This window comes from Mastomys coucha, unplaced genomic scaffold, assembly GCF_008632895.1.
Source record: "Mastomys coucha isolate ucsf_1 unplaced genomic scaffold, UCSF_Mcou_1 pScaffold5, whole genome shotgun sequence".
Taxonomy (NCBI): Eukaryota; Metazoa; Chordata; class Mammalia; order Rodentia; family Muridae; genus Mastomys; species Mastomys coucha.
The window spans coordinates 7,383,313-7,407,096 of NW_022196911.1; the positions used below are offsets into that span (position 1 = coordinate 7,383,313).

Here is a 23,784-nt window from a genome sequence, read left to right on the forward strand (position 1 = left end):
GTGCACACCCTGCACATTAATAAATAAATTAATAAACATAATGAAAAATTCAGCATAAATGGTAGAGGCAGGAAGTACCAAGTGAAGACAGGGTTTTATTGTTTGTTTCTAAGCCTCTTGACCATGAAGTAATGTGGGCTTCCTTAGTGGAAATGTCTGGAGACATTGGGTAGGTGTGAGCAGGGAGCCTTGGGTGGTTCCGGAAGGTGGGGAGGGTCAGTAGAAAAGGGAGACAGCCAGTGTGCGAAGGACTTGTGGTGTGGCATCCATTGTCCCCAGCTGGGGGATTTCGGTCATGGTAGCCATAGAGTGGAAGTGAGTGTGAGCAGAGCTGCGTGGGCCTCTGATTTTTACGTCACAGCGTATAGCAGCGGCAGAAGTGATCTTTGGTTGTTCTGACCCTGGAGGACCACAAGCTTTATGCGTCACTGAGACTTGCCTGGTCCAGGCCAGCTTGACATTTCAGCTGGTGAGATGGGTTGTTTGGATGCAGCCGCCAGGCTGGCCTCTGGTGGCCGGAGTGGCTGTTCTGAAAAGGACTGCTCATTTCTCTCGGCTTTGGCACCGAGGCATCTCTTGCTTGGCCATAAGTAAGTTTTAGACTCAGAGTTTATCAAGGATAGGATGAGGATTCTAAGCTGTCAAACCTTCAAATTGGGGGCTGGGAGAATCATGGCAGGCATGGGCAGGACATCTTTTGTGTGTGACCATCCTGTCTAGCCCAGCACCCAGCTGCGCACAGCACAGATGGCTCCCTGGGGCTGAGTCTCTCGAGCTCAGGGGTTAGTTTGCTATCCTGTGTCTTCCTCCCGCTCATTTGGGTAACTTGATTGCTAAATCAGGGAATTTTCTGCTTGGGTTTAGGTGGAGGCTTTTTTTTTTTAAATAAAAAAAAATGTATGTGTAATGTATGTGTGTACAGATATGGAGGATCAAGGTTAACATCGGGTGTTTTCTGTCTTCTGACTCTCACTTTATTGGTTTTCATTTGTTTAATTGAAACAATCTTTCACTGAACCTAGAGCTTGCTGAGTGCTAAGGATCCTTCTGTGTCCTCCAGCACCAGGGTAAGCAGCCACTACCACGCCCAGCCTTTACATGGGCGCTGGGGAACCAAACTCAGGCCCTCAAACTTATGTAACAAGCCCTTTAGGCATGGGGCCATGTACCAACACCTTTGTTGGAAGAGAAAATGCTGGCGCGCGCGCGCTCTGTGTGTGTGTGTGTGTGTGTGTGTGTGTGTGTGTACAGTATGTATGTGCATGTGTGTGTGTGTATATGTGTACTCAAGCCAGCAAGTTCAAAGTTGTATTCCAGCCTCCCCTGCTAGTGTACGCGGGGCTACACCTGGCTATTTTATGTGAGTGCCAGGTATTAAACATGGTTCCTCGTGCTTCCATGGCCAGCACTCTGCCTACTGAGCCAAAGTGGCTCTTGTCCTGCAGGGAGATGGGGGGCACATGTTACTTACATTTGACCTGTGTCATCAAGCATTTCCTAAATGTCTGTTTCTTTCTCATCTGCTGAGTGACTGAGTTTAGGGCGTCAGTGATGCCTTTGTTTGTTGAGGTGGGATCTCTCTAGCCCTGGCTATCCTCATACTTGCTATATTTGTCAGGCTGGCCTCAAACATAGAGAGATCTTCTTCTCTGCTTCTGCCTCCAGAGTGCTGGGATTGAAGGCGTGCTCCATGGTGCCCAGCCAACTGATGCACTTTTAATTCCAGGTTTAAAATCTAACCTTTCTTTGCTTTTTTCTGCCTCTGCTTTTAGACGTGCTTGGGGAGCTCTCCATGTTGCTCTGTCTCTGACAACAGAACCAAGTCACTCTGAATACAGTGCAGTCATAGTTCACAATGGGTCTGAGATCCCTGAAAGCCATTTTCAGTCCATAGGAGAGTGGCAAAGGTGCCACAGTTTCTGGATGGCCCTCTCCAGCCTTCCCTGGTCCCAGTGGCACATTTATCTCAGTTGGCACCATTAACATGGGTGTGATACTGTTCGATAACCGTTTGCACTGTTCCCGCCACCCAGTCTGAGTAGCTTTGTGTCTATTTTGATTTCTACATGGAAATGTCTTATGCAGTTGCCTAGAAACCTTCCCTTCTTTGCAGCGTTAAAACAAAAATATATTCAAACTCAGAGTATAAAGAAATAGACACCTGGGTCACAGAGAAGGGACAAAAGGAACACTTACTCTCCTGCCTGGACCTGGTTCCACAGAGCTTTTCCACGTGGGCATTAACTGAGTCCTATTTCCTAGGGCCTCCTCTCTCCAGGGAAGCCACAGGTGCAGCCAGAGAGCATGGCTGTGACAAGCTGGGCAGGCCCATCAGCCCCAGATCTCACCTTTCCTCTCTGTAAACCCAAAGTGTGAACTGCAAGGCCCCGGGAAAGCCACGTCCATGCTGAAGTTCTGTAAAGCAATCGTGGAAGTTGGAGCACAGTCGATTGAGAGCCAGAATTTCCTTCCGAGCTCAAATGTGCCAGTTGGCCATTTACCACCCACCTCTGTGCCCATTCTGACTTCTTTTTAACCGTCAGGTGAAACCTTTGCGATGTAATGGACTGTACTGGCTAGCTGTATATCGACTTGACACAGCCTACAGTCATCAGAGAAAGGAACCTTGATTGAGAAAATGCCTCCATAGATTCAGCCGTAGAGCATTCACTTAATCAGTGTTAGGGGCAGGCCCAGCCCATTGTAAGTGGTGCCATCCATGGGCTGGTGGTCCTGGGTTCTATAAGAAAGCTGGCTGTCTGGGCCATGGGAAGCAAGCCAATAAGCAGCACCCTCCATGGCCTCTGCATCAGCTCCTGCCTCTAGGTTTCTGCCCTGTCTGAGTTCCTGTCCTGGGTTCCTTCAGTGATGAACGATCTCTCCTCCCTGAGCTGCTTTGGCCATGGTGTTTCATCACAGCAATCATGACCCTAAGACACAGACATTAGGTTCCACCAATCCCAAAGCTAAATATCATCATGGCATCTGAAGATGACAGTGAGGATTTTCTGTTATGCTGTGACCTGCCAGCCTAGTGGCCCCACTGGTGTACTTGGTAAATGTTTTGACTGATAAAAGTTGATGTAGCCACTCCCATGAACATATCATCATCAAAGCAATATGAATCCGAGTACCTGGTCCATAGTCACTCACCTTTAGCTCAGAATAAATTCTCTTATGCCCTTTGGAGGGAGCTGAGTTTTTACAATGAAATCTGGCCTCTTCCCAGAGGACAATTCCAGCTGATAGCCCAAGGCCTTCTGGGGCCCAAATTCGAGCTGGCAGCACATTCTTCTTTTACTAGCTTCTCTATCATGCCAACAGAATGGTTTATGGGTCCCCTTAGGGAACGCAGTCCCAGGGATGCCTAGGAGGCTCCACTTGGTCTCTCACCAAACACATGGGCAGCAGTCTGAAAATCAGCCAGCCTCAGTACTCACTGGGTGGCTGCACAGGCCTTGCACAGTTAGCAGTGCCACGTCAGAGTGACGGTGGCTCACCGGCCTCACCTTTGTGCTGAGACTGCCTACCCCAAAGGTTGACTTCCTGTCTGCCGTCTGGAATTTCAGGCACACGTGGAAGGGAGGGGTGTGTACTGTGAGCACAAGTCAACCTTGCTCTGTGTTTCCAGGCCACGCCTCTATCTGGGTTGATTCAGATCTCCTGCTGCTTTCAGCTTCCAAGTCAAGTACCAGGCTCACACACAGGTGCAGCCAGAAAGTGAGCCCCTAGCTCCTCCCGAGGGGCTCTGGTGGGGTTGGCCACTTCCTATCAACACTACTTTCTTATTAGTGAAGCTAACCAGAGTACCCACACAGCTCAGACCTTGGCCACTCTGCAGGGCACAGTGGCCTCTTGGTCTGCCTCTCTAATAACGCCACATGGAGTGCTGAGGGGGAAATTTTTGTTTTAAAGATGTATTTTCATTTTTAAATTGTGTGCATGCACATATATGTGTGGGGAGTGGAGGTCAAGGGTATGTGGAGTTTTGCCCACTGAGGCCAAGAAGGCTGTTGTGAGCCACCTGATGTGGGTTCTGGGAACTGAACTCGGGTCCTTTGCTAGATAGAGCAGTACATGATTGTGACTGCTGAGCCATCTCTCCAGTGTCCCCACAGCCCGTGTTCTGTTCTGAGGGAATGTGTAGGCATATACTGGGATCAGCCCTGTGAATGGCCTCTGTGTTCCTGTAGAGGGCAGAAGCTTGTGGGCCCCTGATGAGGGAGTCAGAAGCAGGATTCTGGGAAGGCTAGGCCTCACCAGGTTGGGGGGTCTTCAGCTGGATCTCAAGCTATGAGGAACCCTGAGCTTGAGAGGCCAGATGGAAGTGGCTGGTGCCTCTGGTCCTTGGTATTCTCAGTCTGGGCAATGATAGCTCTCTGACAGAGGGAGTCAAGGCTCCTTTTTGGTCTGAGCTTTGGCTCTCCTCTGGCAGCTACGGGTAGGCTATATAAAAGGTTATGTCACTTCTGTGGCGTAGTGACATTTCTCCTTGGCTTGAGAACCACGGTATTCATTCTCCCACCACATGAGGTGAGTCTGTCTGTCCTGCAGGAGGCAGGCCAGAGTGGCAGTGGCTCTGACATACAGGAATGATACATTCCAGAGGTGACCAAGGTCAGTAGGACCGACTGTTTAGTAAGGGGTGGTCAGCTGGCTTGGGAGCCGGTGTGCTTCAGAGGCCAGCGCTGTGCTGGGAGATGCTGGCCTCGTGCAGCCTGGGGGGTGGTGCTGGCCTGGGCAGGGACCTGGCTGTCCTCACTCCCAGCTTCTGCCCCACAGGCTGGCACCCATGCGGCTCTATACGCTCTCCAAGCGCCACTTTGTCCTCGTGTTTGTTGTCTTCTTCATCTGTTTTGGACTGACCGTCTTCGTCGGCATCGAGGGTAAGTCTGCCTTTTAATCATTTTCTTCCTCTTACAGCACTTAGGTTCGGTGCAGCCCGCCCGACCTCAGGGTGAAGGCAGATGTGCCTTCTCTCTGAGCCCACAGGACAGCGGTGGTCACACCCTGCGCCTTGTCTTCTCAGGAGGTGTAGCAGGCAAGTTGGGTAATGTAGGCATGTTGTTCACAGCAGACAGAGCCCTAGATCAGCTTGCTGGTACTGGCAGCTTTTGCTGTCTGCCTTTTATTTCCCTAATACTAATAATGTAATAATAATAATATATTATTAATATATATTATTATATTTAATAATTCTCCTCTGTTTCTCCTCCTCCACCACCACCACTACCTCTTCCTCCTCCTTTTTAAATAAGCCAACCTGGCTTTGAATTTGCTTTGTAGCCCACTGAAACATTTCTAGAGTCTTTTGTGTCCTGGGGAATCCAGAACTCACTGTCTAAGGGGGATACAGGCCATGTGAAGATCTAAGTGAATGGGACTGGGGGTGCAGGGAGATTGAACTGGTGACATCCCAAGCTCCAGGACCATGTGAAGATCACTGGGCATTAGAAACTGCCCAACAGTTTGTAGCTCTGACATCCTCTGGGAAGGCTAACCTATTTTTTGTTGTTGTTGTGGTAGTGGTGTGTATATGTATGGATGTCTGTATGTCCAGATGTTGGTGTCAGATGTCTGTACCTGTGTCTGTGTGTGTCCAGATGTTGATGCCTGGTCTGTATCTGTGTATGCCCAGATGTTATGTCAGATTGTGTGTGTGTGTCCAGAATTTGGTGTCACATGTCTTCCTCTGTTATTCGACACCTTGTATATTAAGGCAGGAACTCTCACTTGAACCCAGAGCTCACCAATTCAGCTAGTGCAGCCAGCCAGCTTGCTCTGGGGATGCCGTCTCTGCCTTCGAGCCCTGGCATTTCAGGCAGGTCTCTTCCTGCCCAGTGTTTACTTGGGTACCGGGGATGTCAGGTCTAGTCCTCACACTTGCACCTCAAGCTCTTGGCCCACTGTGCTGTTTCCCCAGCTCCCAACTTCCCTTTTTTCATAGCCACGGAAGCTGAATGGTTTTCCCAAGGTTTCAGGGGCTGGGGCTCCATGTCCTGTCCCCACCATGGGCAGCAGGAGCCAGCTTTGGCAGGCGTGTTCTCCTCCATTTCTTTTCCTTTCTTTGTAAGTAAGAGAGCATGTTCATTGAGGGTGGTTTGCGTTGGCTCTTCAGAGTCATGGTGCACAGGTGCACAGATGCACGGATGCGTGTAACACTGAGTGTGAACTGCATTAAGCCTTAGTTATATCTCAGGCATATTTGTGTCTTAGAAATCGAGGGTGGGAGATTAAGATGCTTCTTGCCTTGTGGTAATGAAAAGGACACAGTTGTCACCATAGCGACTACAGACAACTTTTCCTCCTTGCTGTTAAGTCACTAAGGGATTAAGTCATAGCAGTTATATCCATCATAACTGCTCATATGCATAGATATGTAATGAATAACTGAGCCATTACCAAGGCTCACCCATTGTCTCACCTGTATCTTAACCTGTCCTTTCACATCGTGGGACATTAGCGAGCTTTTGTTTCCTCAAGCCACTGTGTCTCAAACACCCTGACTATATCCAGCCTTTACTCTGAGATGAAGGTAGAAGTTAATGCCCCAAAGCCAATACAGGGAACACAGGGGTTTCATCACTTTCTCTCATGCACAGATTACTATGTGTCTTCTAGAGAAAGAGAAACATACATATGCATACACGTTTATTATAATTACATCTCATTATTATATATAATTATAATACATAATATATAATATAATATAATCATTACAAACTATGGTATTTATATTAAAGTATATGTGAATTAATTGTCGATATTATTACTAGATATAATATATTGCTAGATATGTAATGTAATTGTGAGATATAGCATGTTATATAATCATATATATCATTCTTATATCTGTGTAAAGTGAAGGAACTGGCTCACATGATTTGGGATGTTAAGACATCTGCTGGTCTCTAGTCAGCAAATGGGAGCCAGAAGAGCCAGTACATCAGTCAGGGTCCAGGGGCCCAAGACCCAAGGGGTTGATTGTATGAGCCCAGTCCAGGTCTGAGTCTCAGGACAGGAGCCTAAGGCTCCAGCTGAAGATGGGAGACCTAGTTCTCTTTAGCTGTCTGTTCAGGTCTCTGCCCACCTTCCCTGAGTAGGGTGGTCTGCTTTATTCAGTCAACTGAATCATGAGAGTCTTACCCAGTAGTCCCTCAGAGACTTGTGACAGCCATGTTTAAACCAAACACTTTGCCATTCACAGCCTGTGCCCCGCTGAGATTAACACATGAAATTAACTGTTGTTAGCACTCTCTTCTTAATTACTTTATGTGGCAATGCTGCTATTGGAGAGCAGGGGGTAGATTAGGGACTGTTGTGTTACTACCTGAGGCCCAGAGCGACTGGCTAGCACAGAGTCCAGGTTCTTCTGGTGCCAGTGAGTCTCTCTGAGAAGCCAGCGTCAGAGCGCACTAGTTATGGGCATCTGCCTGGGAAGCTCGTCCTATGTGGAGACATCCTCACAGGATTTGCAGGCGCCTCTGAGACATGAAGTTATGCCGGTCCAGGTACACGCACCATGCCAGCACAGTCTGAGTTAGATGGAGGATTGTTGGCAGTAGGCTGGGGCAGCCATGGAGGCAGCCCAGAGAACTGGCATCACAAGCTTTTGAAAATGATTTTTTTTTTTTTTAATTTACTTTAAAAAGAGAGTCTCGGGGCTGGTGAGATGGCTCAGCAGGTAAGAACACTGACTGCTCTTCCGAAGGTCCTGAGTTCAAATCCCAGCAACCACATGGTGGTTCAACCACCTGTAATGGGATCTGTCACCCTCTTCTGGTGTGTCTGAAGTCAGCTACAGTGAACTTATGTACAATAATAAATAATTTAAAAAAAAAAGAGAGAGAGAGTCTCACTGTGTAGACCCTGACTTCCAGGGCCACAGCATTGTCTTTAAAGACAAAGCCAACTGAGAAATAATAAAGTATGGCTCATCAAAAGAAAAAAAGAAATACATCAGACTCTGTCCCTGAAACTCTGTGCCAGATCTGCTAGACAGAGATTATGATAGCTGTCTTAGAGAATAAGAGGAAGATGTGGAAAGAGCCAGAGAGCATTAGGGGATGCTGGGAGGGGAAGAGAAACTGAAAGGAAATTCTGGAGCTAAAAAGTACCATAGTGAATTAGAAAGCTCACTGGAAGGGTGAATCAGATTGGAACAGGCCCAGAGCATAGAGAAACTGGAATGAACCCTCTAATGAGTGACTGAATATGAGGTGATTAAATCCTCCAGTTAAAAGGCAGCATGGAAATGATTGGAGACAGTGAACAGAGCCTCCAGGCCTTTGGGCCACCACCAAAGTAATCAATACACAGGTTGTGAGTTTCAGGAGAAGGCGGGAGGCAGGGAGAATAGTTGCCAATTTGAATAAATGGTCAGTATATCCATGCAGGAAGTTTAATGAGCTATAGTGATCTAAGTTCAGAGTCTCATACCAAGACACTACAGCCGACACCAGACAGAATCCCGACCAGAGCAAGAAAGAGGGACTCACTACAGACAAACAGTCCTTGGTGAGGTGGCTAGCATGTGTCTCAGCTCAGTTGTACCAGGCAGAAGATGGACTGATGCATTGAAAATGCTCAGAGTTCTCAACCAGGAATCCTGCTGCAAAACTGTTCTTCCAGAGGGAAGGAGAGGTTGAGTGTGCTGGCTCACACCTGTATTCCTAGAACTTGGATATCTGGGGTCAGTCAAGGCTGTGTAGCTGGAGCCGCGGGTTCGATCACCGCTAGTCCAGCATATGACATGGTAATTCTAAAGCCTGTGTCAATCTGACATCAGTGTGAAAGTCCACTCTCCCTTTCTCATTACTTAGAGGCTTGCATGTTTACAGTGCAGAGCATGAACGCTGCTATTACTCCAAGTTTGCAAGTCCACACTTTGGTTCCTACATAAGAGACTTAACTGTTAACATTATTTTATTGGTTTGGATATAAAATAACAAATAAATGGAAGAGTGCTTGACTGCCTAGCACATTCAAGGCCATGGGGTTGATTCTCAGCACGTCCCCCATGATGTGCAAGCTATGTGTATGTATGTATGTATGTATGTATGTATATATGTATGTATGTATGTGTATGTCTGTTCATAAAGATCATGTCACAATTGTAACATGAAAGATGAGACAGTTGTGACATATTGTCATATTAAGCTGTTAGAAACTCCCCTCAGAATATGACTTTGGGTGTCAAGTAAAGAACAAAAAAGCTGTGAGGCTGATGGGAAACAAATGCGCAGGAGACAAAAGCATAGAGGAATCGGAACGAATGCTCTACTGAGTGACTAAATATAAGGGGATTAAATCCTCCAGTTAAAAGGCAGAGATAGCTAGACTGGATTGAAAACACTACCTGAGGTGGGAGAGATGGCTCAGAGGTTAAGGGCACTTGCTGAGTTCAGATCCCAGCATCTGCCTGTAACCCCAGTACTGCTGCTGGGGAGAGATGGAGACAATGCAATCACTGGAGACTTGCTGGCTTCCATCCTCCTTAGAAAATGTGAGTTCCAGGTTCAGGGAGAGACCATGCCTCAGAGGACCAACATCAGAAGTGAGAGAGGAAGGCACCCAATGCTCTTCTCCCTGGCCTGTGCACACACATATCCATAGGTCTTTGCACCTTCCCTGTATGTGTACGTTACACACACTCCGTAGCACACGTATATGCACATGCACACATACACAAACATCATGACACAGACGATATTTTATCTATAGAAGCCTTATTTTCTAACCAAAGACAATCAATGGACAGGCTGAAGAGAAAATATCCCATACAAGTAGTATCATTACTTTCTCCTTATGGTTCCTAAATAAAGGCAGGATTATGACGAGGTGTCTATATCCTTGTGTTCAGAGGAGCATTACCCATTACCCATGGTAATTACAATGGTGAACCCATTTACTCATCCACTGACAGATGTTGGACAAGGACAATGTGACATGTGCTCCAGTTGAGATGTCTGTTGTGTAACTGAACTGTTCTGTGTAACAAAACTTTTCCTGGGAAGAGGCAACACATACATCTCCTCACCTTAGATAGGGATCCCATGACGGACCAAAGTACAGATACCACCAGACCCAACTGGGGTTCACTACAGGAGTATGGTTATGGGGCCAGAAATGACTCAAAAATGGCTGCATCACTAAGGCCCACCCCAGCATGGGTGACAGCTCATGGCTGAGAAACTTGGAGCATACTGCACAGCCTGTAGGTAGCTCAACAGGTTGGAGAGTGTCCTTTCCAGGCGATTCTAGTCTACATCTCCTCCAGGCCGCTTAGCTGGTTTCTGCTTCTTCAGGCAGCTGGCCTGGTATCAGAATCTTTGCAGCTTCTCTTCTCTCTGGTCTCTTCTTTTGCAGCTCAGCCTTCCTTCCTTTGAGGAGAGCTCTCAACTTTTAAGAAGAGCTCTCAGCTTTTCTTGCTTATCTGTCAGGGAGGGGCCTAGTGAATCAAGTCAGTTTCCGGAACTTCCTGAAGCTATTTTGAGCTGTTTACCTTTCTGTTTAAAGCAGTGGTCCTCAACCTTCCTAATACTGCCACCCTTTATTACACAGTTCCTCATGTTCCTCAGATCACCAACCATAAAATTATTTTCCTTGCTACTTTATAACTGAATTTTACTACTGTAAATATTTGATATGCGATCCCTTTGAAAAGGTAGTTCACAACTCACAGGCAGGTTGAGAACCACTGGTTTAAAGAACTTCCCTGCAGGAAACTATTATACAACCATGGCTCAGTGGGTAAAGCCAGTGGCCTGCTTGCTGCCGAGCCCCCAACTCCATAGGAGGACACCAACTATATTGTGTAGTCTTCTGATCTCTCCATATACACATGCTATGGAGCATATACAAACAAAAAGGTAAAACGAAAAAAAATTAGGCAACTTAGACACATTACTGCCTGAGTAATGAGTGCATTGTACTAAATGAGATAAACCAGCCACAAACAGATGAATATGGCGTGATCCCACTGAGCTGAGGTACACAGAGATGCCTGCCAGGCAGAGGGAGGTGGGGTGGGGAGCTTAATAGTGCAGACTGAGTTGTACAAGAAGATCTACAGAGATGAGTAGCCGTGTCTGCACATTACAGATTACCGAATCCTGCTGAATTATACTCTACAATGTGCTTAAAATAGTAGGTTCTGTATGTATTTTAATCACTGTAAAATTGAGGGAGAAAGAACTTAATGAAACATTTATTTCAAAAAAGCCTTATATTTCACCCCTGCTCAGTGTTTCTAGAAGACTGGGTTTTATTGGATGAGTTCATTAACTAGTCGTCTTTTCTTAGTAGTGTTTCATTGGGGCCATGTACAATAGAAAGAGCATTGGATGGGAGTTTACGGAGATCTCACCATTGCCTGCTGCTCCTTCTGCCTTAATGCTCATGGAAATTGTGTCATACAGCAGAGTGTGAACTGTGTTTGGGTATTTTACCTGGTTACTTAAAATCTCTTTTTAAAAATAGGATCAGGTACGAGAGATCATTCTGTCCAATGTGTAAGTCTTTCTTGCATTTAATTTGATTACAGAACCCATACATTATCTGCTTTAATCCCCATCTCCCCTTCTCTTTGTTGCTCTAGGACCCAGAGTGATCGAGACTTTGCCTGCTAATTATTCACTGAACAGTAGCAAAAAGGTAAGAGGCGCTGTGCTGTAAGGATCAGGTGGTGTTCATTACACGCTTCACCCTCATGGGAGCCTTCTGAGGATAGACTGCTCGGCCTGCTCGGCCTGCTCATCCAGCACACAGTTCTTGTTTCAGTCAGGGTCCTGTGAGCTGAAATTCCTTTGTCTAGGGTCCTCTGTGTCTTGGGGGGTGGTGGGGGTGAAAGGACACTGTGTCCCCCTGACAGAACTACAGCTCACTTCTAAAGCCCGTAACTCATCCTGACTGCTCATGTCGGATACCCAGCTGCACTCACTATTTAAACAATGATAGCTTAGGCATCTGACGCCTTTCCTTTAAAAAGCTTAGTTTGTATATATGCACGTGTGTGGAGGCCAGAGGCTAACCACAGGGTTAGGTCCTCAGAAGCCACCAGCTGTTTTGTTTTGTTTTGTTTTGTTTTTTTTGAGCTAAGTGTCTGTCACTGGGACTTGGCCTTGCCAGCTAGGCTGACTGGCCAGTGAGCCTAGGAATCCTATCTCTATCTCCTCAGAGCTGGGATTACAACTTTGCACCACCTAGCCTGATGGATGCCGGGTGGGGGTGGGCGTGTGGGACTCTGGTGCCCACACTTGCATGGGAAGCACTTAATGGCTGACCTCTCTATGTCTGTCTAAGTTGGGACCTGATCCCTGTTAGTTCCAATAGCAGCAGCTCTCTCTGTTGGTTGGGATTCCCTGCATGAGGGCAACGTAAATGAAAGCCTGCTGGCCCCTATTTAAATGTACCTTGATTTAACATCAACTTTATCAAAAACAAGTTCTTCCAATTGGAGGGGTCTCTCTCTCTCTCTCTCTCTCTCTCTCTCTCTCTCTCTCTCTCTCTCTCTCTCTCTCTCTCTGTGTGTGTGTGTGTGTCATTCATAACCAGTCTGTAGCTGAATGTGCTCCTGTGACTTCACAGCGCCATGCTAAGTGTGGCTGGCTTCAATGTTGTCGTTTGTCCTTCCTTCAGTCTCCCATCTGCCTACCTATTAGGGTCTCTTCTTAACAATTTCTGGTTTGTTTTGAGGCATACATCCCACTTTGTAGCCTTGGTTAGCCTGGAACTTGATATGTTCAAGATCAGGCTAGCTTGCCTCTGCCTTCTGAGTGCTAGCATTTGTCACGGTGCCAGGATCCCTAACGATTTTTACAATATACAGTTCTCTGCCACTGCCACCCTGGAACCACCTCTGGGTAGCTAGCCTTCGAGGCCTCTTTGCGTTCCTTATTGTCTTGAGCTCTGAGGCCGGGGGTCTAGTTTGAAGAGGCACCACCATGAGGTTTCTTGACAGTTGTGGGTCTTACACAACTGAGAGTCCCTACCTCTCGAGGTCTCTCTCTCTCTGACAGTGAGAGTAATGGTCATCCCATGGAACTCAGAGCTTCTATGAAAACATTTTGCTTCAGAAAGACAACACCCCCCCCCCGATAGTTTTCACTCCCCGATGGCTTTCAGACAAGTGTGGTCCCAGAAAGTTTGGTAGAGACCCTAACAGCCTGAAAACAAGGCAAGACATTCACCTCTGCAGATGAAGCCCTCAGATAATGCTGGTTGTGGAAACGTGGGTAGGCATCTTCACAAGCTTCCTCCACAGCCTTGGCTATGGGACACCACTGTTGTGTTTACAGGAGACAGGCACTGTAGGTGATCATTGTCACATAGCCAGCCGTCTCAGTTTCCTCTGCAGGCAGGTTGAGACTTGTCTAACGCCGGAAATAACATCAGGCGGCGATGCCTGACCCCCAATCACGGCACCACAGAGATGTGACATCTGCAGCCAATCACAGCTTACTGAGATGCGATGTCCGCAACCAGTCACAATGCTACAGAGATGGTTACAGAGACTCCAATACTGTGAACATGGACAGTGCCCTACTGTCTTGTACCACCTCACGAAGGCAGTGCAGCCAGGCCTTTGAAGGAAACTAGTTCCTTGTGCTCTGCAAAAGAAAGCCACCCAGCTCTGTCAGGGCCTGTGAGCTGAGCTGTGTGCAAAGTGTTTGCTTTATACTTTAAGATGAGGTATTCGGGGACTCTGTGAACAGGTCATGTGATTACTTTGGTTTTTTGTTTGTTTGTTTGTTTTTTTCTTCTGCTTCAGTCAAAGCCAGTTATATCTTCAAACCCACTGTCCACATATAACCAACAACTATGGCTGACGTGCGTTGTGGAGCTGGAGCCCTCAGAAGGTATTTGGGGTGGCTTGTTGTTGTTTTTAGTGTAAACTCTCATTCTGAAGAGGTGAAAAAGACTTTACCTTGTCTGGGCCCATGCTGGCAGGTACGTGTGGAAAGATGGCTATGACTTACATTAGGAAAGATGGGAAACTCCTCTGCAGTGCCCCAGGGTGAGCCAGGGTGTGTGTCTGTAGGGTGTGGACAGCTGAGAAAGCATCATGTTCTGACACTCCAGGGCACACTTTTGATCCCTAGGGATACTTGGTAACATGTGGACAGCTTGGCACGGGGAGAGGGAGTGTTGTAGGCTAGAAGCCAGGGCTACCACTGTACGAGTTGGGCCTAGTCAGTCGGCAATGGGGGAGGGGAGTTGTTGAGCAGTCCAGCCCTGGGGCACCATTGCTGACAGACTAGCCTCTGCATCTTCTGTGACACAAGCTGTATTTCATTCTAGTGAGAACTGAAGGTGGTTTCTGATCAGCTGAGGTCATCTAAGAAAGAATACACTCCCTTGACCATAGTAAAAAAAAAAAGTGAGAAAAAGCAAAAATAAATTTTACATCAGGATATATATGTATGGTCTAGAAAAAGGATGGACACAAAAGAAGTTCACTATGGTTACTTGAGTAGGGTTTTAATTATTCTGTGAAGCCACCTTTGTGTGTTGTTGTTGTTGCTATTTAAATATTTGTGTTTGTGAGTGAGGGGGTGTGTACCTGGTGCTTGCACAGAGGCCAGAAGAGGACAGCCCGGTCTTCTGTCACCCTCTGCCTGTTCTTTCGAGACATAATCTCTCCCTGAACCTGGGACTTACGAAGGCCCAGCAGCGATCCTCCTGTCTCCTCCCTCTCCACAGTGCTAGAGTTCCGTGCATGTGTGGGACGCTTGTATGTTAGGATCTGAAGTGCAGTCCCAAGCAGCAAGCCTCTGAACCTCCCGCCGCACCATCTCTCCAAAATGTCCCCACCCTGTCCCCACCTCCCACTCTCTAAAAATCTACCACATGTATTTATTTGAGAGAGAGTATGTATGTGTGTGTTTGTATGTATGTGGAGGTCAAAGGTCAGCTGGAATGAGTTGATCCTCTCCTTCTACCATGTAAATAAATCCGTGGTATGGAACTGAGGTGGTTGGCCAGGTTTAGCCTCAGGCTTCTTTATCCACTGAGCCATTTCAACAGCTCAGTTCTCTGTTTTATAATAAGAATATAATTAGACAAATTTTAGTCAGAAATAGAGACTTGTTTATATCTTGGTATAACTTGAATCTGTGTTGAGAGTGAATGGGATAATTTCATAGCCGTACACCCATATGTGAGGTGAAGTGGATGGGTCACAGATGCAGGTTTGCTATAACAGCCCCTCAGCAGTGGTGGGAGAAAGCAGACTTTCTAGCATGGGGGGAGGGGTGGCGTGGCCTTCGGATGCTTCCTGGGCTCTCTGTGTGCTCCTGTCAGCAGGAGGCTCTGCAGCTGGGAGTGGCCCGACCTGGTCTCAGATAACAGATTTCTCTCTTGTAGAAACATCTATTCAAACCAGCTTCTCCATGACTGTAAAGGTTGACGGTGTGTCTCAAGATGGAACCACAATGTACATTCATAACAAGGTTCACAATCGGACTAGGACCCTCACATGTGCAGGGGTGAGTGTGTTTGATGTCTTCACAGTCTGCCATTAGCCTCAAGTGCTACCATAGACCTGCTTGTCCACAGGCAGTCTGCACACACACTTGGCTCGAATTCATCCCCTTTCCCACCACCCCCTCACTCACCTGGCTCCAATCCCCTCCGCTTCCCATTCCTGTCATTTGTCTTGGCTCCTCTGTTTCCCTCCTTTACAGGGACTTCCATGTCATGACCCCATTCTAGTTTTATGGTCTATACACCACACACACACACACACACACACACACACACACACAAACACACACAAACACATGTGGACACTCAGGTACGTAAATATACTTCTAGGTTCTGCATATAAAACAGGCACTGTTTATCGTTTGTAGTCCGGCCCGCTTTGCTGAGTGTAAAACCTTCCTGTCATATTCACTTTCCATGCACCTCATGATGTCATTTCCTTATTGTTCATAAAACTCTACTTTGAATATGTGCTGCGTTTCTTTTCTCCAGTCTTCTGTTGGTTGGCACAGAAGCCTCTTGATTTCACACACACAAACATGCATACACACATGTACATGCGCATGCACACTCAGTCTGGGGCACCTGCTGATTGCTGTAGGCGATGTGGAGGGCCAAGTCTCAGATGACCCTCTGCCTCTGTTCTAGGGTTAGTCCTGCTATCTATGGCTTCGGGTGGTTTATACTGGGTGCCTGATCCATCTGTAGGCAGGGACAGAGTGCCCAGGCCTCTTGGGATCAGGGACTAATTTTGTAGTCATCCGCTCTGGGATATAGCATGTGGCCACGGGATGCAGCAGAAGAATGAACTCTCACACCTTTATCCATTGATACTATATTCTCTTCAGAAGCCAGCAACTCAAACCCCCATTCTTGCAACTGCCAGGAGCCACATCGGAACTCAACAGGTTCCTGCAGCAGGAAGCACTCTGAGAGGGTCAGAACAGGCAGGGCGTTGAGGAGAGGACTCACTAAACAAGGGATGCTGGGTTTCATGCTGGGGACCTTCTCTATGCGACTCATTAAATCCTCACAGGAGGTCCGCAGGGTAGGAGCTGCTGTCAAATTCTATTTTATAAAAGAAGAAACAGAGGCCTCAAGAGGTCACAGTCATTGTCCAGATTGGCACAGATGCTAAGTGGAAGGAACAGGATCTAAGCTGGTTTTTTATCCAGAAGCCCTCTGGTGTTCTTTTATCCAGAAGTCTGTATGTGGCTTTAACCACATGCAGCCTGCCGAGTCACTAACAGTAAAAATACACTTGATTTCTCCTGGTAAGGAGAAGTGTGAACAGGGAAGGACTCCGTGCACTGGCCAGGCCTCTTCTCTTGTTTCCTACCTGTTGATTCAAAGGGTTTAGAATGCTGGCCCGAAGGTGCTGTGTGGGTAAGGTAACCCTCTCACCTCAGCAACTTCAGCCATGCCCATCACAGACAAGATGGCACACACACCCGCTGTACCTCCTCCCACCTAAGCAAGCAGCCTGGGCCATTTCTGGAACACATTGTCATCTGTGGGGAATTAAGCCCTCCCTGTCTGTTCTGGGAAAGTCACCAGGATCAAGGTCCCCCTGTGTCCTCTCCTTCCTGTGTGCAGAAGGCACACAGTCAATTCTGCTGAACCATGAGGATGGTGTGCGTGGAAGTCCCAAAGGCCTCTTTGCAGCCCCAGGCAGGAATGAGCGAGATCCCCTTGGCCACCAGAATGGGACACACAGCTGCTCAGTGAGTACTGGTTCCACGGCTGCTGTGACTGGTCACCCTGGCTTGCAGGTCGGAGGCATGTTCCCAGCCCATGGGACTCTCAAGGACAGCGGGCTGGGGGGGGGGGGCGGGGAGGCTGTTCTCACTGCTCCTGGAATGTATTCACCATAGTCCATTTACACCAGTCAGGATTTGGAAGCGTCTCTCCTAGTTACCCACTCTGTAATTTCCACAGGGAAATGGTCCTCACTCAAGAAATCAAGGAAATTTTACATTAGATATTTGTCACCCTCTTATGGTTTTTACATCTCTTTGTGTGTATCTGTGAACTGTATGTATGTGCATTTCTGCATGTTTGTGTACATGGCATATAGAGATCAGATGGATGTTTGGCATTGAGTATCTTCCTCAGTCATTCTGCCCTTAGATATTGTTACATCCACTCACTTGAATCCAGAGCTCACCATAGGCAGCCCTGCTTTTAGTGTCTAGGAATCCAGTCTCCTTCTCCAGAGTAAGGGATCACAGGAGATAGAGATGGGAACTCTGGCTCCTGTGCACTTTCTCCACCAAGCCACCTCCCTAGCCTTTGTTGCTAATTTGATTTTTTTTTTAAAGCCCACTATCCCCTGAGGTGGCGAGGATGCTTCCGTCCTTTTGCTAGATGCTTTGTCATCGTTCAGAGCATGGCTCGAATCTGGAATCTACACATCCTCAGGTGGCTTCACTGTGGTGCCCGTGACAGCACATACGACTTGAGCTGCAACTCTTAATAAAACGCCTCTGGCTGGAGAGGTGGCTCACGTGAAGGTCATTGGCGGCTTGTCCAGAGACCCAAGTTCACTCCCCAGCCCCCACAGCCAGGGGTCCACAGCCTCCTATGACTCATGCCCTGAAGGATCTGATGCATGCTAGCATACACAAATAAAAATAAATTAATCTTAAAAATGCTCCGTGAGAATTGGGCACGATTCTCCTATGTGTAAGGAGCGTTGCTGTCTCACGGGGGTGTGCTGGTGACTTCGAATGTGCCCCATCCTGGTTCCACTGAGTCCTGAACTACACCTGTGACTTTCAGTCGAAGCAAAGAGGGGAGCTTAGCTTTGCTGGGGATGCGAATCACACACATTGGGCAGGGTAGGCAGCCAGCATTGAGGAAGTGAGGAGCCACTCAAGAAAGGAAAGAGACTCCTGCTTTGGCTTGGGGGATGGGTTAGTGCAAGGACTCCTGTCCCTGTGCCTGCTATCTGGCTGTGGGGGCTCTTACTGCAGACCCTCTGTGTTCCCCCGTCCCTTAGGATGAACAGTAGCAGTGGCAGCCAGCCCACCCCACCATTGCTGTCTTGTATTTTGAAGACTTCTTCCATAAAGCACTGGGCTGTCCTCTTACCATGAACTCAGGCATTTGATACTTGGGGTGCTTTGACCAATTGTAGTTCTGTCTGCATTTTGGGAGTCATGCTAGAAGTCACAGCAGTGGCTGGACTCACTTCACAGAGGGAGTATGACTGTCCAGATAACGGAGTAATGTTGAAGGTCCTTGTGGCAGTGTTGGAGCAGAGCTGTGATGGAGAATGGGCTCAGGCCTTTGTAGACTGCACAGCCACATGCCAAGGTGAGGTTTTGCCACATAGTAGGACCCCAGGTCATCCTGAAGGATGACTACTGAGCATGGGACTCAGTAGACAGTGAAGCATCCGCGTCTACCATCCACATGATCCAGCACCTCGGCTTGCAGCCTTGATTTCTGTTGTGGGGACAGGCATGAGGGAAGGAGATCTGTGTAGGAGGTAGCAGGCTGAAAGTGAGGAGGAGCAGCTACGGTGCACACTCTGTGTGGTCACAGCACTGCGGAGTGGGCCCAAGGCTGTGTACACTGAGTAGGCTGTGACACTTGTCTGCTGGCTAAGCTTGCAGTTCCCTGAGCAGTAGTAGATTACAGACCAGCCAGGCTTATGTTCTTGCAGAGTTAGCTTCTCTATACAGGTGGTGTATTGTCTTTCAGTCGTATTCAGGAGGTTGATTCCGATCCCTGTAAATCACAAAAGGCCCATTGGGTGCTTGCTTTTCTAGGAACTGTCCTTGGCTGGCATCTGCAGATGTTCTCTGAGCTTTTGGCGAGTTCGCCAGAGATGATGTGTTCTGCTCATCTGTTGTTGAAATGAGTCACTCCGGGCTATGGGGGGCAGGGGTCCTCTTTTGTCTGCTTTTGTGACATGGACCTCCTCCTTTCAGAAATGTGCAGAAATCATCGTGGCCCACCTTGGCTACCTGAATTACACGCAGTACAGAGTGACTGTGGGGTTTGAACACCTGAACCAGCCCATCAAGGACATGAACTTCACGGTGAGTGTGCGGCCAGCTTCGAGCTTCTGTGGCTCCCTCGTTAGGTGGTTTGATGCATCAGGGCCTTGTACGATTTATTTTGGAAAACCAGTTTTTCAAGTCTGTAGAACCCAAGAATAGCTTAAACAAATAGCACAGACACTGGAGAAGGCAGGGTGCACTCAGCCAACCCAGCCCACCCTACGTTTACTGCCCGTGCATTTTTTTTTTTTTTTTCGAGACAGGGTTTCTCTGTATAGCCTTGGCTGTCCTGGAACTCACTCTGTAGCCCAGGCTGGCCTTGAACTTAGAAATCCACCTGACTCTGCCTCCCAAGTGCTGGAATTAAAGGTGTGCGCCACCACTGCCCGGCCCGTACTCACAATATTTTACTTAAGTATTTTAGGAGATACTTCCCACACTCAGATCTTACACAAGTCTGTTTCTTTGCATGTAGAGATTGGAGTTTTCTAGTGAAGATTGACTTTTGATAGAAAATTAATAATTCAAATGATAATTTATCTGCTCGATTTACTACTTAAAACCATTTTTTAAAGTGTTGATCTTTAAGATTTTTGATCTGTTCTTTAGTATAGAAATAAAATTTGTTAAAATTTTGCAACATGTGATACAACGAAGGAAACTGCATTTTAACCTCCTCGGTAATTGTTACTAATAGTTGGGTACTCTAGGCTGTCTTTCTGTGTCTTCCCCAGACCCCACCATGGTGGTCAGGGGTCGCCCCTTCAGATGCAGATCTGCCTTCTGGGGTCTTGCACACAGGTGTGCTCACATAGACACCGTCTGTCCCAATCCCTGCCCTTGCATTTCCCGTTTCAGTGGAAGACATACAACCCTGCATTTTCCCAGCTGGAGATCTGGTTCCGCTTCGTGTTTGTGGTGCTCACCTTCATCGTCATCGTGAGTAGCGTTTGCCTGGGAGGGTTGGGGTGGGGGCTCTGCACCAGTCACCGAGGATGATGCTGAACTATGCACTTCCAGTCAGCAGGGAGCGAGCTCCAAACTCAGAGTGACTCCCTCCATGGGCTGCCTGGGTATTACTAAGCAGCGTCCACTAAGGTGCTGTGCTACCAAGAGTGAATGAGGTGCCCTGTGATATCTCCTGCGTAGTGTCAATTGTTGCTGACCACTGGTGGCTAGTGAATCCCCAGCCCTGTAAACATCACGTAGCCATCCTAGAAGGGAGCTGGCCTTGTTGGGGTGACAGTCTCAGTGCAGATGCAGCTCTCTTTTTTTCCTGAACAGTTGAGTCTTTGTGCTTTTGAAAGCTTGCAGAGAAATGTTTCTGCAAATGCAAGCTTTTGGTTCATTTGGGACCTGAAGTTTGTGCCCACATTCACTTTGGAGAAAATGCTAGAATGCAGAAGGGTGCTGAGAAAAGCCAATCGTGAAGACAGAATGTACTGCTCAGTAACTGATGGCACCACCGTTCTGCTGTCAGCTCCTCTGCACCTGGTGCTGCACCTGGTGCTGGCGGGGGCATGGCATTAGGTCTCTATAGTGTGTGGAGATGGCCTCTCCAGCTGACACCTAGAGCGAGTGTGGTGTGCTAGAGACGCACCGTGGAGACCAGCACATAGGCCTGTGGTGAAGGTGTAGGAAGTGTGGTAGAAACAGGGCCCGGGCCCTTGACCCAGGCTTCAGGTAGCTGTGCCAGGCTGAGGCCATGGAAAATGAAGTGGACCACTGGCTTCCCTCATAGCAGATCTCACAGAAATCTTTTTCTCTTTTCTTTTGAGAGCTACCTGGTGTCTGGATTCTCCTGGAGCCTAAAGATTGATGCTCACAGCCCTAAATGTGTTCTTAAATGGGGAAAGGGCCTGAACTTCAGCAGATGACCTGTGCTGGCAGCACACAGGCCAGAAAATTCAGGCATCCCAGGAAATTATTAGCTTATATTAGATGACAGGAAAAAAAGAATAACAGCCCTAGATGTAACACATTGTACGGTGTTTGCAAGCTGTTTAAAGACCTTTCTCCCAAGGGCTCTACACTTTTATGGAGGTGTTTGAGAACACACTTGCCTCTAGATGGGAGGACTTTGCTTCTCGGCCCAAGCCGAAATGCAAGGGTGTGTGACTCCTCTCACCCAAGGCCACACGCAGCAATCACAGTTTTGTTTCAGTTATCACCGTCACTGGTGGGAACTCGTTTAGTCATTTTAACCAGTGAGTAGCCCAGTGTATTCTGCCTGGTGCCTCCCTGACGGAGTGAGACTCAGCCTGCTAGGGCCCAGCAGACAGTCAGTGGCCATTTGCTTTGCAGTGCCTGTTTGTGCATTCTCTGCGCAAGTTCTCCATGAGGGACTGGGGCATCGAGCAGAAGTGGATGTCTGTCCTCCTGGCCCTGCTGCTGCTCTACAATGGTGGGTGCCATCTTTATCTCCGATCTCCCCCCCCCCCCCCCCCCCCGCTCAGATTGTGAGCTGGCAGGCATCATGAATGGTGGCCTGGTCCCTGAGTCCCCAGGAGTGTCCAAGGGGAATATGTTGTGGTGCGCTTCCTGGGCCCCGTGTTACACAGGCCACGGCAGATGCTTGGATCCTAAAGAGACATGAACTGCCTGGGTCGTGAGAGCTTGGACAAGCTGTAGACTCAGCAGTCTTGGAACTTGGCTGAGGTGCTTGTGGGCCGTCTCTTCCTCTGTCCCCATTCCAAAAAGCATTTGCTGCAGTGCTGGGGCTTCTCAGGCTGCAGAAGGAACTGACACAGGGGCAGATGGCTCTCTGTTAGGATCACTGTTGCAATCTGTTCCATGCCTTTCAGACATTTAGAAAACAAAATCGCCTTTGGTTTGCTACCTGCCCTTGAGCTCCGACCAGGGGAAATCTTGATAATGAGCTCTAAGCTTGAAAGTGCCGGTTGGGGGCTCTGCCGCTTGCTAGCCCTCTGTGTTCCTGACAGCGTTCTGTCTTCTCCCTTCTAGACCCGTTCTTCCCACTCTCCTTCCTGGTGAACAGCTGGTTCCCGGGGATGCTGGATGACTTCTTCCAGTCTCTGTTCCTGTGTGCCCTGCTGCTCTTTTGGCTCTGTGTGTATCATGGAATACGGGTCCAGGTAAGCAGACAGACAGAGCTTCAGAGCGAGTGGTCACATGAGACCCTCCCTGACCCACATTGCATAGCAGGGACATACTGTGCTGAAGTGTTGGGTTTTTTTTTTTTTAAACACTCAAACTCTGTGGCAACTTTATTGAAAGCAATCAGGCTCTTTATAGCCTTATCAGAAACAGAATACAGTGGCAGTCACCAGGATCAATACGGCTGTAGTTGCCAGGATACAATGATGTTTGCAAGCCATGCAAGGTACACAGGATTAATGTCTGAGACCAATTGTCTTGTCAAGCCACCAAGCTTCCTTGACTTCCAAGGGACCATACAGAAAAACATGGGTGCCTGAATGCTTCACTGTCCAAGGGAGCATGCTGGTCTCTCCAGAACGGGGAGGCACACCGTTCCCCAAGAGCCACAGATGCTAACCTAATGAACCTAGGACACATGCCTCTTAAGGGATCTAGGCCAGGCCAACTCCATGATTCCCTGTACCTTCCCTACACACACACTCACACACGTGCACACACACCTGTCTCTCTTCTTTGAACACTCCCTCCCCCAATTACCACTTGCCCCTGGTGAAATGGTGCCAAGCTATGGCATTGTTCCAGGGTGAAGGTGAAACACCCATCATCCCATGTTTAAATTTCAACACCTCCTTAGAGAAGGCATTATTTTTAATGTTTCTTTTATGAATTTCTGAGTCTTTTATGGTTTCATTTTGTTTCCTTAAATTACTGAAGTATAACTTGAAGGGTGTTTGTTGTTGTTGTTGTTGTTTCTTTTGTTTTGTTTTGGGGTTTTCTGTTTGTCTAGAGAGATGCCCAGTTATCCAGAAACTCCAACAGTGATCCCCTCTCTTTTCTTACTTACAATGACATCGTTACCATAGATGAGCTACCTGTGTATATTTTGGTCTTCTGAATCTTTTTTTTTTTTTTTTAAGATTTATTGTATTATGATGAGAAATGTTACATGATTTCTATTTATCTGAATTTGTTAACATTTAAAAACATATTTTAAGTAAATAGAATTAAATCACATTCTTGTTTCCCTTTTGTACCCCAACTCCTCCCAGGGATCTCCCCTTCAATATCTACAATATCTTTTTTGTCATAATCCTTAAAACTTATAAAATACTATAACAATAAAAATGAGTATTATAAAAGTTGTTTGATATAAAACAACAATCAATTT

The 23,784-nt window shown here is 47.6% G+C and overlaps 1 protein-coding gene across 3 annotated transcripts in view; it reads left to right on the forward strand.

The window, feature by feature from the left end:
- The window catches only part of Tmem181 (transmembrane protein 181), a 53,939-nt gene that overhangs the window by 17,796 nt on the left and 12,359 nt on the right, over nt 1-23,784 (forward strand). For 2 of the 3 annotated variants that reach the window (XM_031351956.1, XM_031351957.1), the window contains exons 2-9: nt 4,783-4,886; nt 11,600-11,655; nt 13,772-13,859; nt 15,367-15,488; nt 19,425-19,535; nt 20,355-20,435; nt 21,801-21,900; nt 22,461-22,591. In XM_031351956.1, the coding sequence (XP_031207816.1) occupies nt 4,783-4,886; nt 11,600-11,655; nt 13,772-13,859; nt 15,367-15,488; nt 19,425-19,535; nt 20,355-20,435; nt 21,801-21,900; nt 22,461-22,591 (793 nt within the window). Of the gene's footprint in view, nt 1-4,782; nt 4,887-11,599; nt 11,656-13,771; nt 13,860-15,366; nt 15,489-15,538; nt 17,211-19,424; nt 19,536-20,354; nt 20,436-21,800; nt 21,901-22,460; nt 22,592-23,784 lie in introns of those variants that run through there. The other variant, XM_031351958.1, reaches the window with a different exon arrangement.